Source organism: Vidua chalybeata, chromosome 11 (assembly GCF_026979565.1).
Source record: "Vidua chalybeata isolate OUT-0048 chromosome 11, bVidCha1 merged haplotype, whole genome shotgun sequence".
Classification (NCBI taxonomy): domain Eukaryota; kingdom Metazoa; phylum Chordata; class Aves; order Passeriformes; family Viduidae; genus Vidua; species Vidua chalybeata.
The window spans coordinates 20,708,483-20,722,428 of NC_071540.1; the positions used below are offsets into that span (position 1 = coordinate 20,708,483).

The 13,946-nt window shown below is 65.8% G+C and overlaps 2 protein-coding genes across 3 annotated transcripts in view; one reads left to right on the forward strand and one right to left on the reverse strand.

Moving 5' to 3' along the window:
* Window positions 1-645: 645 nt before the first annotated feature.
* On the reverse strand, window positions 646-3,276 carry NOB1 (NIN1 (RPN12) binding protein 1 homolog). Its single transcript, XM_053953015.1, has 9 exons — window positions 3,167-3,276; window positions 2,945-3,077; window positions 2,694-2,827; window positions 2,533-2,604; window positions 2,320-2,457; window positions 1,992-2,213; window positions 1,756-1,853; window positions 1,528-1,672; window positions 646-1,124 (listed from the first exon to the last, which is right to left on the reverse strand). Exons 1-9 carry the CDS (start codon window positions 3,242-3,244, stop codon window positions 855-857), a joined length of 1,290 nt encoding a protein of 429 aa, XP_053808990.1. The 5' UTR covers window positions 3,245-3,276; the 3' UTR covers window positions 646-854.
* A 70-nt stretch (window positions 3,277-3,346) lies between these two features.
* Window positions 3,347-13,946, forward strand: part of WWP2 (WW domain containing E3 ubiquitin protein ligase 2) — a 31,211-nt gene continuing 20,611 nt past the window's right edge. For both annotated transcript variants that reach the window (XM_053953012.1, XM_053953014.1), the window contains exons 1-6: window positions 3,347-3,456; window positions 5,382-5,465; window positions 6,002-6,149; window positions 6,425-6,543; window positions 12,401-12,538; window positions 13,262-13,358. In XM_053953012.1, coding sequence (XP_053808987.1) covers window positions 5,396-5,465; window positions 6,002-6,149; window positions 6,425-6,543; window positions 12,401-12,538; window positions 13,262-13,358 — 572 coding nt within the window. In that variant the 5' untranslated portion in view covers window positions 3,347-3,456; window positions 5,382-5,395. The remainder of the gene's footprint in view (window positions 3,457-5,381; window positions 5,466-6,001; window positions 6,150-6,424; window positions 6,544-12,400; window positions 12,539-13,261; window positions 13,359-13,946) is intronic.

Here is a 13,946-nt window from a genome sequence, read left to right on the forward strand (position 1 = left end):
CCCACCCAGCCCCCAAATTGTGACCAAGGGAACATCTTCCATAGCCCGGGATCCCGTCTCAGGGACTGGGGGAGAGGCAGAGTCTGCCCCAGGGAGGTGAGACCAGGAGTCCAAAGCCAAGATGCTGGAAGTTACCCCGTCCTCAGCAGGATGTGTGGGTGCCTTACCCAGTGCCCTTTATCTGCAGCTTTGACACACTGAAAGTGTCCTGGGGCTGGGGAGGCCCAGGTGTGCTCCCCTTTGCTGCTCCCAGCCTGCAGCCTGTGACCTCCCCAGGACCAGGGGCCACACCTGCTATCAGGTATTTCCTTGTTTTGAACTACTTCAGCAGGGCTAAGGAGAAACTGCAGCAAGAGCTGGGACCAACAATCAACCTGAAAGATTTCAGCAGATTTATCCAAAAAGCTTTACCCCAGAGTCTCCCCCTTCAGCCCTGGGCATCGCCCAGTGCCAGGGTGGGACACAACCCCCTGCCCCGGGGTTTTGTCCTTCTGGAGCTCATTATCCTGTGGGGCAAATGGTCCAAGAAATCCTCCCTTCCTCCATCCCAGCCTCCTTGTTCCTCAAGGCTCAGAGAAAGGCTCCCCCTGGCACAGGCAGCCACACAAATGGGACCGAGCCAAGGGGCTTTGGGGTTTGGTGTTTATTGGTGACACAGCCCCTGCCCAGGGAAGCCACCCCGCCCTCCCAAACCCCGTCACCACCACCCCAGTCACTGCCCGCTGGCTCTGGGCACCAGCGCAGCGGGGACAGGATGGCCTGAGCCACGCCCAGGTGCTGGGAGCGGCCTCGCCCTGGCACAGCCACCACCACACCTGGGCAGGTGTGTCCTGCAGGCAGGGCAGGCCACGCCCTCACCTCCTCTTCACGAACTTCTTGGTGACGGCGTTGGGGTTGAGGCGGCGGCGGCCGGCGCCCAGGGCGGCGTCGCGCAGGTGCAGGTGCGCGGCCCGGCTGTGCACGTCGTTCTCGGCGAAGGGAGAGGCCCCGGCCAGGTAGTCGGGGTCGAACACGTTGGTTTTCTGCCGGGCCTTGCGGGACAGGCGCTGCTGCGGGAAGCGCTGGTCCTCCACCAGGTGGGGGTTGTTGGCGTGCTTCCCGCCCTGCGGCGCCGGCAGCGGGTACTGCGGGAGAGAAGGGATCAGCCCCGGCTCCCAGGGACCCCCCAGGTGCCCACGGCCCTCTGGAGAACGGAGCAGGGAAGCCCGAAAGCCCTGGGCTTCAAGCGCAACATCTGGAGGATGTTGTCAGTTTGATTCCTTCCAACCTGCCAGCCACGGGCTGGGCTCCCATCCCTGGGATCCCAGTGGAAGAATTTATTCACAAAAAGGGTTGTTAAACGTGGGAAGGGGCTACCCAGGGGGGTGGTGGAATCCCCATCCCGGGAGGTGTGCAAGGAATTGACTGGACCTGGCACTCAGTGCTCTGGGCTGGCTGACAAGGGGAGGATCGGTCACAGGTTGGAGTCGATGATCTTGCTGGTCTTTTCCAACCTCAGCGAGTCTGGGATTCTGTCCAGGTACTCACCCTGAGCCCCCGGGGGTTCAGCACCTTGGGGTTGCGGGAGAAATGCATGTGGAGACTCCCGTCGTCGCTGACGCTCACTGCCACCTTCTTGAGCGTCTTGTTACCGCAGTGGGGGCAGAACACCTTGGTCATGTCCGAGGTGGTCCTGCGAGGGTGGGACAGGGGGGTTCAGAGCTCCTGGGGCCGTGGAACACGGGCTCAGCCCGGGCTCAGCCCCAGCCCCAGCACCTGAAGCAGCCGTGGCAGCGCAGGATGTAGCTGCGGGCCCGGCGGATCAGCATCCCGTTCACAGCCAGCACGTGGAGACCCATCTGCAGCAGCACGTTCTGCAAGAGCAGGGACACGCCGGGGCCCGGCAGCTGGGACCTGCCAGCTGGGGCAGCCAGAGCCCTACAGGCTCTGCAGGGGCCCCTGGGACCGAGACCCTGCTGGTGAGACACGCGGAGCTGCAGCCCAGCACCCACCTGCATGGCAAAGTCCGTGGTGACACAGCCGACCTGGACGCCGACGGGAGCAGTGTCACAGTGCCCCGTGTCCTGCTGGGCCTGCTTCAGGTTGCTGGGAGTTATCCAGCCTTCGTCATCGCTCTCCTCATCCTCCTCCTCCTCCTCCTCCTCCTCGCCGGCGCTGGCGCCACCTGCAGAGCTCCGGTGCTCCTCGGGGGGCTCGGGGCTGCCGGCGATGGCCTGGGCCACGGGGGGCGAGGACGGTCAGGGTGGCCCGGAGGGGTCGGGAACGGCCAGCCAGAAACGGCAGAGCCAGCGCAGGGAGGAGACTCCAGAGGATTCTCACCAGCAGCTCCCGCAGCTCCTCCTCGATGCTGGGCAGGGGCGGCCGCCAGTACAGGAAGGATCCGAACTGGTCGCTCTCCGCCGGGGCCGGGCCGCTGCCGGGGCCGGGCGGGCGCGGGCCCTTCCCCGCGGGCCTGTGCTGGGGGCACAGCACGGGCGTCCCTCAGCCGGGGCTCCGCGGGGCGCAGCGCCTCGCCCTCCCGCCGGGCCTTACCTTGGCGGGCAGGTGGAAGCCGGCGAGGTGCAGGGGGGCCTCGGGGTGCCGCGGGGTGGAGCTGAGCCGCACCTGCGGGGCAGCACGGGCCGTCGGCGGGGCCGCTGGCACCGGGGCCCCGCGCCCGGGCCGCAGGAGCCGGGGCCCCGCGCCCATCCTACCTTGTCCTGCGGCTCCCAGCGGACGCAGCCGGGGCCGTCGATCTCGGCCTGGAGCTGGCACGTGAGGGCGAGCACCTGCAGGTCGGCGGCCGAGAGGCTCGGGTAGTCCCCGGTCTTCTTGGAGAACTCGGTCACTGCGGGCGGGGAACGGCGGCGCCGTCGGGCCGGGCCGGGCCGGGCCGGGCCGGGCGGGCGGCGGGGCCGGTACGGCGGGGGAAAGGAGCCGGGAGCGGGGCCCGGCCGGCACTCACCGAGGCGCAGCAGCTCGGGGCGCGGGCGGCGGACCCGCAGCTCGCAGGGCAGCGCGGCGAGGCGGCGGCGCGCGGGCCGGTCGCGGATCTCGGCCAGCACCTCGGGCACGGTGTACAGCGCCTCTGCGATGTCCTGCGGGCAGCGCCGTCACACCGGCCCGTAACCCCTTGACCCCCTCCCCGCCCCGTCCCTCCGCTGTCTCCCCGGTGTTCCCCCGGTACCTGCAGCGGGGCCGCGCTCAGGAACGCGCCCGTGTCGGCCACGACGTGCGGAACGCGCGCCATGTCCGCGTGCCCCATGGCCCGCCCCGGCCGCCGTCGAAGCGCCGCGGGAAGCGCACCGGGAGTTGTGGTCCGGGCACGGGGCACGCCGGGAGTTGTAGTTCAGTCGGGGCGCGCCGGGAGCGGCGCCGTGCCGCGGGAGCGCTTCCGGCCGGCGCGATCACGTGACGGGCCGGGGGTCACATGACGGCGGGAGCTGGAGCCGGGGAGCGGGAGCGGAGCGGCCGCCGGTAACGGGAACGGGACGGGGACGGGGACGGGGACGGGCACGGGCACGGGCACCGGCCCGGCCCGGCCCGGCCCGGCCCGGCTCGGCGTCGCTTCCCGGCCCATCCTGAGGCGCTCCCGTCCGTCGGCCGGACACGGCCCGGTGGGGCGCTCCGGCCGCCGGGAGCTGCTCAGCCTGTGCCGGTACCGGCCGGGGACGGCGGGGCCATGGCGGGGCCCTTCGCCGCCGCCTCCTGTGCGCGGTGCCCGCAGCGCCCGGCCCGGTTCCGTGCGGGGCTGCGGGGCCGGACCGGCCGGCCCCGGGGCGGGCTCGGTGGTCGCTGCCGGAGCGGCGGCCCCGCGGCTGTGCCGGGAGGCCAGGCCGGGCTGTCGGAAGCGGGAAGGCGCGGAGGAAGGGAGGCCTCGGCCTGGCCGAGGGGGATCCCGCCATGTGCAGGGGCCGGGAGCGGCCCGGGCCCGGCCCGGTCACGGCCCCGCTCGGCTGGGGGGTGTGCGGGGCGGGAAAGCGGCACCGGGCACCGGGCAGGTCTGGGGGGCCGGAGGTGTTGACGTGACCGGGGGTGTCAGAGCGAGGGCCAGAGAAATGGTGTGGAGTCAGCAAAAGAGGGAATGGGGAAGAGTCAGGATGTGAAGGAAGAAGGGAGACAGCCCCGCCGGGACAGGGCCGGGCACGGCCCCGGCGGAATCCGTGGGATGTGGGGCTGGGGACGTGAGCACCGGGAGGATCCGGTGTCCTCGGGGAGTCAGGGTGACCCGGGGGCCGGGTAACTGGGGTGGGAGTCTGGGAGTGACCCCTCACGGTGCGGGCAGGAGGCCGGGCTGTGTCCGGGAGCCCTGGCTGCTGCTGACAGAGCCAGACAGTGCTCGGGCGGTGCCCGGCGGGGACTCGCAGGCAGAGCTGGGGGCTGTACGGGGCACAGCCAGGCCCTGGGGCTCCAGGCAGCTTTGCTGTGCTGGCACGGAGAGCGGAGACCCTGGCAGAGGGGATTTCACAGGGAATCTGCCCTGGGATGGAGCTCGGTGCGGTTCAAGGAGGACGTAGAGAGAGGGCAGGGAAGAGGCTCCTGCACAGGGAGAGGGGCTGAGCTGCTTCCCCTGTCGGGGAGGTTGGCAGTGGCCTGGCCAGGCAGTTCTGGGCTGGGCTGTGAGCTCTGCAGCTCCTGGGAATGGCAGGAGGAGGCTGGAGCAGCCCCACGGCTGTCTGCTCGTCCCTCCGCTCTGTGGTCGCTGCTTTGGGCGCCGGCCCCGGCCACGGGTCCTGCCACCCTCCCTGGTGTCACAGTGTGTCCTTCTCGTCCGGGGGGTGACACGGTGGTCTTGGAGTCCTTTCCCAATCTCAGTGATCCGGTGGGATTTGGTACCATAATGAAACCAGGGCTGCTCTTGAGGTTTGTGGTCCCCATGCTGTGACAGACCTCCCTCTGTCCAGCCAGTCCTGGACGCTGCCGTGTCCCCCTGAGGCTGCCGTGTCCCCCTGAGGCTGCCGTGTCCCCCTGACACTGCCGTGTCCCCCTGAGGCTGCCGTGTCCCCCTGACACTGCCATGTCCCTCTGACACTGCCGTGTCCTTGCTATCTTGTTGGTGATGTTGGTGAGTCAGTGTCCCCCAGGGCGAGGCTTTGGTGGCCGCTCTGTCCCCCAGCAGCACTGGCCTGTGGGTCAGGGGTTCGGGTGCCCAGAGGGGTGTCTGGAGGTGGCACTGCCCAGCTCAGCCCGTGCCGCTGCCTGCAGGGGTTGCTCTCCCAGGGACACAGCGTGGCCTTTGGCGCAGGGGCTTCATCAGGAGAGGGAGCCCGTGTGTCCCGGGGCTTGCCCGGCCCTTTCCCCGTGTCCCTGCCGTGCCGGGCACTTGAAGCAGCATCGGGCTGTGCCTGGGCTCCCTGGGTACCGCGGGAGCGGGGCTCAGGTGTCTCCTCTCTCCTTTCCAGCTGGGGGTGATGCCATGGCCGCTGCCAGCTCCAGCAGGGCCAGGGCCGGCCCGCCCTGCGAGAAATCCCCGCTGTCTGTGAAAGGTGGGTCCTGCTGCCTCCCTGGGGTTCCCCCTGCACCCCGGGAATGTGTCCTGCGTGCTCTGCCTGCAGGCCGGGCTGGGACGCGCGGCGCTCCGGGGGGAGCAGGGGCTGGGGCTGGGCCCGGCTGCCGTGGGGACGTGGCTCCGGGGCCCTGCCGGGGCCGCGCTGGTGCTGCCGCGGCCGCGAGATGGCTCCCGGCGCCCGGAGCCGCGGCCCCTGGGAGCCGCCTCCCGCTCTGCCCCTCCGCAGGCACTGCTGGCCTGGGGGTGCCCCGTCCCGGCTTGCCCCCGTGCCCTGGGGCGGGGAGGTGTCCGTGGGGACAGTGACAGTCCTGCCACCCTCGGAGGGGTGAAGCTGGGGACAGGCGTGGGCAGGGCTTGGTGCCGGCCGTCGCTGCCAGCAGGAGCGTTGCTCCCCGCTGCCCCTCTCCCAGCACTCTGCTGTGAGTTGTGGCACCCCGAGCTGGCAGGGGTGGGCTGGGGACAGGGCAGGGTCAGGGTGTCTCGCAGGTCTGACCTGTGCCTGTCCCTGCCCAGTTGTGTCTGTGAAGCCCAAGGCCCAGAGCCGCCCAGCACGGATGAACTGCTACGTGGAGGTGGCCGGCGACGGGCTGCCCAGTGAGACCAAGAAGACGGGGAAGCAGATGGGGGTCTCAGAGCTGCTGTGGAACGAGATCCTCACCCTGTGAGTCTGCATGACCCCTGCTGTGGGACTGGTCAGGGGCCGGCCCCGTGTGCGCTGCTGTGCCACCGGCTGGGGACACTCGGGTGTCAGAGCTTTGGCCCTTGCACGAGGACACTGCTGGAGACAGCCAGGCTGGGAGGGCGGTGGGAGGAGGGTGTCCCACTGCCCCGTGTCCTTGTGCACCTTCCTTTGCTCCTGGCCTGTGGCGCTGCCTGCTCCCCAAGCACGGAGCAGGCAGGAGGCCGCGGTGACAGCCCCTTTCCCGCTCTCTGCAGGAATGTCACAGCTCAGAGCCACTTGGAGCTGAAGGTGTGGATCTGCCACACGCTGAGGAACGAGCTGCTGGGCGCCGCCTCCGTCAGCCTCGGCAGCCTGCTCAAGGGCGGCGGCAAACGTACGTACGGGGCTGGGGCTGCCCGGGCAGGGCACGGGGCATGGCACGGGGCAGGGCACGGGGCACAGCATGGAGTAGGGCACAGCATAGAGCAGGGCACAGAGCAGGGCACGGAGCAGGGCTTGGGCCACAACACGGCGCATGGAGCGGGGCACAGCATGGAGCAGGGCACAGAGCAGGGCACGGGGCAGGGCACAGAGCAGGGCACAGGACACAGCATAGAGCAGGGCACGGGGCAGGGCATGGAGCAGGGCACAGGGCATGGAACGGAGCAGGGTATGGGACAGAGCATGGAGCAGGGCATGGAGCAGGGCACAGGGCATGGCACGGGGCAAAGCATGGAGCAGGGCACAGGACACAGCATAGACCAGGGCACAGAGCAGGGCATGGGGCACGGCATGGAGCAGGGCACAGGGCATGGAACGGAGCAGGGTATGGGACAGAGCATGGAGCAGGGCACAGAGCAGGGCACGGGGCAAAGCATGGAGCAGGGCATGGAGCAGGGCACAGGGCATGGCACGGGGCAAAGCATGGAGCAGGGCACAGAGCAGGGCACAGGACACAGCATAGACCAGGGCACAGAGCAGGGCACGGGGCACAGCATGGAGCAGGGCACAGGGCATGGAACGAAGCAGGGTATGGGACAGAGCATGGAGCAGGGCACGGGGCAGGGCTTGGGGCACAGCATGGAGCAGGGCACAGAGCAGGGCACGGGGCAGGGCTCGGGGCACAGCACGGATCAGGGCACGGGGCAGCGGCGGCTGCGCTCCCCGGCAGGGAACAAGGTGCTGTTGTGTGCCCCGGGCCGGGCGTGCCGGAAGCCGTACCTGCGTCAGCCCGTTGGCCGCGGCCGGCGGGGGAGCACAAACCCCTCTGCTATTTGCCGCCGTTTGCGGTTGCCAGAGCGTGGCTCGTGACAGCAGCTCCCACATAAAGGCGGCCATTCAGGGCCGGGGCGGCGCGAGCGGCCACGCGGGGCTGCAAAAGGCTGGCTCTGTGTCTTCCAAGCAAAGCTGGTGAGACACAGACCTGGTATTGAGCGGGGAGAGGGGCCTCCTGCGCCCCGAGGGATTCGGGGCCGGTTCAGACCCTGCCCAGTGCTGGGGGCTGGGCTGAGCTGCTTCCCCTGGTGCCGCCAGCTCTGCAACCACACCGGTGTCCCCGCCGTGCCACCGTGGCTCTGGGTGGCATCGGGTGCTGTGGCAGCGAGGGACACATGGGAGCTGTGCTGCTGCTGCTGTCTTCTCACGAGGCCTGTGGGGACTTGGACGTGTGCCTGGGGCTGGCTCTGTTGGGGTGTAGCAGCCAGCCAGCCCCACAGCTGTGGGACCTGTGGCCCTGGGCACCCTCCCCTGCAGCCGTTATTTCCCGAGGTGTGCAGGGGCCGTGCTGGGCTCCCGGAGCCGCCGCGGTTCCTGCCCTACCTGCGCCGCCACGGGGGCACAATTGGCTCTTTCATTCCCAGCCATCCCGGGAGGCCGTGTGGAAAATGAATGGAAAAGGCAACTGGCTGTTCTAGCTTGTCTGTTAACGTCCCCCAGAAAAAACGTGTCAGATTTTTCCTTGACACTGTGGGCTGGGAGGGAGGAAGGACTCTTAAAGCTGCAGAGCCTGCCCTGCCCTGCCTGGGAAGGTGCTGCCCCTCTGCCCCTGTCTGCCCTCCTTGTCTGGGCTGGCATCTGCTCCCTCCTCTTCTCTGCAGGCTCATGCTCAGCCTTCGGGCTTTGCTGCAGGTCTGAGAGGGCCAGAGGCTGCTGGGGGTTCCATGGGAACCTGGGAGATCCTTTCCTCAGGGGCTCCTGTCCTCCTGGGAATAGGGGGGTGTATTCCCTCTGCCTGCCAGCCTGAGGAAGGCGCTGGGTCAGGCAAGGGCCTGCAGAAGGCATCTGGGATTTCAAGCCATCCTGAGAGGTGCTCAGCCAAGAGTGAGCTCCTGCCGGGCAGCAGCCCCTCTTAGTTGGGTTTATAGGGTTTTGGTGAGGCTTTATGAAAGATACAGATTTGTGAGCGTAGCTGAGGCCTCGGGTTGGTATTCCTGTGGCTCTCCTCAGTGGGCAGGACAGTGTCCTCACTGCTGGTGACACCTGTGGCAGTGCGTGCCAGGCTCCCGCCTGCCAGGATGCTGCTGTCCACCCTCCTGCCAAGCATGCCTCACTGCAGGGGGAAAAGTCCCAGCTCTGAGGCCTGGAGCATGGAAGAAGAGCTCAGTGATGAGGCCTGAGCTCCCGGGAAGGCTGTGAGAGCCTCTGGAGCTGACAGCCTGGCTGTCTCAGGAGCTTCTGCGCCGGGGTCCGGCCGTGCTTTCGGAGTCGCGGCGCTTCCTGCGGGGCCTCTCCGCTGGCAGGCGGCTGCTCCCGCCTTCCCGGGGATTGGCCGGGGAGGTGGAGAGGTGGGTCAGGAGCAGCTCAATCGCCAGCACGGGCTGGAGCCTTCCAGGAGCCGAGCTGCTCCCAGGGCTCCCATAAAACAGCTCGTTTGCCGTGGCACGCCCCCGGCCCCGGCCCCTGAGCTGCCGCCGCTGCAGAGGCACCTCTTTGTTCCCGGGCTCCGGGAGCTCCTGGTCTGGCCAGCCCCACATCCTGGGCTCTGTGGGAGCCCGTTCTGGGCCTTGCTGGTTGTGCTGCTCCCGCTGTGTGCTGAGTGGCACCACGTGCCAGGGCCTTAGGGATCCTGCAGAGTCCCTGCTGCAGTGCCCCAGGCAGAGTGGCTGGAACTGTAGCCTCCTGGGATCCTCCAGGACACCAGCAGCAATTCCCAGCCTCTGGAAAACTGCAGCTCCACCCCATTGTGGCTGTGATGCCAGACAAGCTGTGCTGTGCTGCATGTCCCAGCAGCTCCGTGAGCTGGCTCTGCCACGGCCGGGATGTAATCCCACAAAACTGGTCATCCAGCCAGTAGGTCACTGGGGGGATTGGAGAGTGCCCATCCCACGTCACCTTTTAGAGGAAAGATACAGAAACCTGAGGGCCTCCTGGTTATCCCTGGCAGATAAATGGAGTGGGACAGAGTTGTCTCTAAGCTGCTGCTGGTTAAGGCTGGATCAGCAGCAAAGGCAAAGCTTCCCTGGGGAGACTTTCATGGGACACTAAAGATTATCCCTTCCCCTAAACTCTGGGTTCCTTCTTGGTTTGGGGATGTCTGTAGAAGGTTTAACTTGCCCCTTGCTTGTTCCTGGAGGGACTGTAGCCATGGCAAGGAGTCGTTCCTTCTGTGGGAATGCACAAAGGCTGAGCCAGTCTTCACCTGCTCGGCACCAGGGAGCTTTTGGTTCATCCCAGACAAAACCTGGACGATCACGTGGAGCTGTTGGAATGGGAACTGGCCTTTGCATCCAGTGGGACTGGGCAAAGAGCTTGGCGCTAGGTTTGGGAAGCTCATTTTGGCTGTCTGTCTGAAAATCTTCCGGGATGCAGCTGTGGAGCTGGAGCCACCTCACACAGGGTCTTCCAGAGGGGCTGCCCATCCTGTGTGGCAGCTCCCTGGGGTCAGACACGTGTGGTTCCTGGGGGTCCCAGGGCTGGAGCTCAGCCCGGGGCCGTTATCACGCCGGCTGCTCCCAGCCTCGTTTCATGGAACCGTAAATCCGCTTAATGGGCTGGGTGTGAATTCCAGCTCACCTCTGCTAAATGGGAGCTCTAATGCTGTGTGCAGGGCACTGGAAGTAGCTGAACTGAGACCTTATTCAGGACCAAATCACCCCCCGACCCCCTCCCAAAATAATAATAATCCCTCTGACATTCTGGCAGCCGGCGGGACAGAGGCAGCCTTTGTGCCGGGCCCTTCGGGGGACCCGCCGTCGGTGCAGCAGCAATGTCCCTTTGTGCGTCCCGCACGCTGCACGGGGACAGGGAGTGGAAGGCTCTGCGAGTGTTTATTTTCTTTAAAAAAGCTGGAGGGGGTGGAGGGGGGGAGAAGGAAGCCGGCTGGGAGGTTCATGTTCACATCCTCCACTCGGAGACACCTTGTCTTTGCGCCTCAGCCGGGCGCCCGCACAATGAGGGCTTGTGCGGCCCCGGAGCGCGGCGCGCGTGGAGGGGGATGGAGGGACCCTGGAGAAAATGCGGATTCCTACGGCTTGGAGGAGCCAGGGGGGAAACAGGGTCTGGATTTGTTCTGGTTTTTGGCCGTGCTCAGTAGCATCTTCTGTCTCAGGCTCTTAAAACTGTCTGTGAGGTCGGTTTCCCATGGAAGCAAGCGGAGTGCAGCTCCGTGAGGCAGAGGGGAAGACCGGGCTCAGCAGAATCCTTTGCTGGGTGATGGTGATCAATGACAGAGCAATGTGCCCCTGCTGTGCAGGTGACACCTGCCCTCTTGGCTCCAAAAACTGAAGACTTCCCTCAGATCCACAAGTGCCGGCTGTCCCACAGCCCCGTGTCACTGCAGACCCTGTGTCACTGTGTTTTGGGGAGCCTTGGAGAAGGAAGTGTCAAGTCCCGGTGTGGGACAGCTCGCAGCTAGAGGTGGGACAGGGGCTCCATGGGGGTGTGCTCCCATCCTGCTCCTGCTGGCCTGAGCCGCACCCCGTCCCCGCGTCACACCGGGACAAAGCAGGTTGCTAAAAAATGGTGCCATTGTGTCATGAGCAATCCGTGTATAATAAAAATATTATTTGAGCAAATGAGTCAGGAAGCGTCTGGGCTAGTGTCCCAGGCTGGTGCAGCCAAATTTTTCTGGCCTTCTGTGACGGGTGTTTCAGTCTGGCTGGCACTGGCATGCATTGCTGTGATGGGGTGGGTGCTGAGGCCTGTGCTGTGCCCCCCTTGCCCCAGGGACCAGCAAAGCCAAGCTGATGAAGCCAGACTGGCTCACACAGGAGGGAGTGGAGCTGGCAGCTGTCTCCAGGAGCCTCCCAGCCCGTGGCACCCTCTCCAGAACCTTCTGTGAGTGCAGTCCAGTGCTGCAGCAGAGTGTTCCTGTTTGGGGACAGCCCTCCGTGCTGGTTTTGTTCAGTGGAGTCGATGCACAGGGATGTGGATGGAGGAATGCTCACCATTGTGCAGGACCCCTCTTGCCCCTTGTGTCATCTTAAGGGAGCCCCTCAGTTTGGGAAGGACGTTGAGACGCTCGAGCGCGTCCAGAGGAGGCAACCAGGCTGGTGAGGGGCTGGGAACACAACTCCTGAGGGAGCTGGGGGTGTTCAGCCTGGAGAAAAGGAGGCTCAGAGATGACCTTATCACTCTACAACTCCCTGAAAGGTGGTAGTCAGGTAGGGGTCAGTCTCTTTGTCCAGGCAGCACTGACAGAACCAGAGGACACAGTCTTAAGCTGTGCCAAGGGAAATTTAGGTTGGCTATTAGGAAAGAGTTTTTTTATGGAAAGAGTGATAAAGTTCTAGACTTGTCTGCCCAGGGAGGTGGTGGAGTCACCATCTCTGGATGTGTTTAAAAAAAGACTGGATGTGGCACTCGGTGCCCTGGTTTAGTTGAGGTGTTAGGGCATGGGCTGGACTCTATGATCTTGAAGGTCTCTTCCAATTTGGTGATTCTGTGAAATCCCTTGGCTTTCCTGCTGGGATCTGTCCTACAGCTCCTGCATCTGTGAGCGATGGGGGTCTCGGTGTCACAGCCAGGGCCCCTGGGGCAGCTGCAGCCCCAGTAGAGGGGTGAAGGGATCCTGAGGGCTGGTGAAGAAGGATCTTCCTCAGGAGTGGGTGGTGGGACTGGCCGGGGTCCTCTGGCAGCCCTGGTAGGTGTGTGCGGGTGTGGGGCCTGCACTGGTGGCCCTGAGGGGTGGGCAGGTTGTCCTCTGGGGATGGGGGCAGGCCCGGGAGGCTGGCACGGGGTTCTGGCAGTGGAGGCACCTCTGCAGGGCCGGTATCCCGGTGGTGACTGGGGGTCTCTTTCTCCGTGTGCCGCAGTGGAGAACAGGCAGCTGACCCTGGACCTGCAGACGGAGAACAAAGGCAGCATTGTGTCGGGCGGAGAGCTGACGGTTTTCCTGGACGGGCCGGCTGTTGCTCTGGGCAGCGTTCCCGACGGCAGTGCCGGCACGGAGGGTGAGTGCCCGGCCCGCACGAGGGGAGCGGGGCGAGCGCGGCCCCCGGGACGGGGTCCCGGGCCAGCACCCGCCTCCAGCCCCCTGCCCACCCCGGGCCAGCCCCGTGGGCTCCCGCCGGTGAGAGCGTGTGGCAGGAGCGGAACGGGAGTGTCCACGGGCTCACACCAGCCTCCCCAGAGCCTGGGAGGAGCGGCCCTTCTCCAGCCCTCCTCCAGCCTTCCACGCGGGTCAGCCCCTTCCCTGGCTGGATCAGCCCCTTCCCTGGCTGGCTGTGAGGGCTGGGGAAATGCTGATCCACTCACGAGAGCTCCCCAAGCCAGAGCATCTGTGGGGTCATGGGCTGGTGGCTGATCTCTCAGGGTTGCCAGGAGATCAAAGCTTGTACAGAGCAGGGCTTGGTGCATTGCTTTCCCTTGGCTCCTTCTCTTCATCGCAGGAAAACAAAACCTGTGACATCTGGGAGCTGTGGATGCAGTGCTCTCCTGGCACTGCCAGCTCTGCAGAGTCCTGTGTCCCACTTGGAGCTATGGGGTGCTGGGGGGGCCGGGCACTGCCGGGCCGTGTGGTGTGAGGTGGGGGCTCCTTGGGTGCTGGGGGTCTGTCCTGCAAGGGATGGGGCTGTTGTGCTTTTGGGGCTCCTTTCTGGAACGCGGGAGGGAGGGAAGGAGGGTAGATCTACAGGTGGTTCAGTCTTTCACCCCTTGTTCTTCCCCAAATGCAGGGTCCCAGGTACCTGGACGGGACCCGACCAGCACAGCTGTGGCCACGGAGGGCCGGCACCAACCTCCCAGCACCAACTGCTTTGGCAGCAGAGCAAGGTGAGGGTCCCATGCCGTGTGTCCATTACCGAGGGGCTGCTGTGGCTGTGTCTGGATTGTCCTTGTGCTGTGCACCCCACTCCAGATGTCACAGTGAGCCCCTGTCACGCAGCACACGGGAGGCGGGGTGCCCCGTGCTGGGGGACACAGAGTGCAGAGGAGTGACTGTACAGCTGGGCTGTGGCTGGCCTGAGCCTCTCCTAAAGTGTTGGTGTCTCAAGGACTATCAAGTCTGTGATGGCTCAGAGAGTTTCCACCAGTTGCTCCACTGGCAGTTGAAAAAAATGGTCTGTCTGGGGGTGGGGCAGTGAGGCAAACCAGCAAAGTGGGGTCCTTTCAAATGGGGATCACAGGAACCCCAGCACGTGAGCACAGCTCTGCCAGGCTGGGAAGCACAATGCCCCTCCAGGCAACGGCCACAGGGAGATGCTTACAAAGGTCCAGGGAGAGCTGGAGAAGCAGAGCTGCAGGGAAATAGCAGCTGCTTCCAAAGGAAGTGAGATGCTTGGGCAGCAGGCCATCCTGCAGCTGGCTCCATGCCCTGCCCTGCCCTGCCTCCTTGCCGGGCTGGAGTGGCTCAGCGCTGCT

What these genes read in the sequence shown, in the direction of transcription:
- NOB1 (XM_053953015.1), bottom strand. Translation starts at nt 3,244, where the DNA reads ATGGGGCACGCGGACATGGCGCGCGTTCCGCACGTCGTGGCCGACACG. An exon ending in GCTGGGAGCCGCAGGACAAG is followed by an intron (nt 2,605 to 2,693) that starts GTAGGATGGGCG and finishes GCTGCCCCGCAG; the next exon opens with GTGCGGCTCAGCTCCACCCC. An exon ending in TGAACCCCCGGGGGCTCAGG is followed by an intron (nt 1,125 to 1,527) that starts GTGAGTACCTGG and finishes TCTCTCCCGCAG; the next exon opens with TACCCGCTGCCGGCGCCGCA.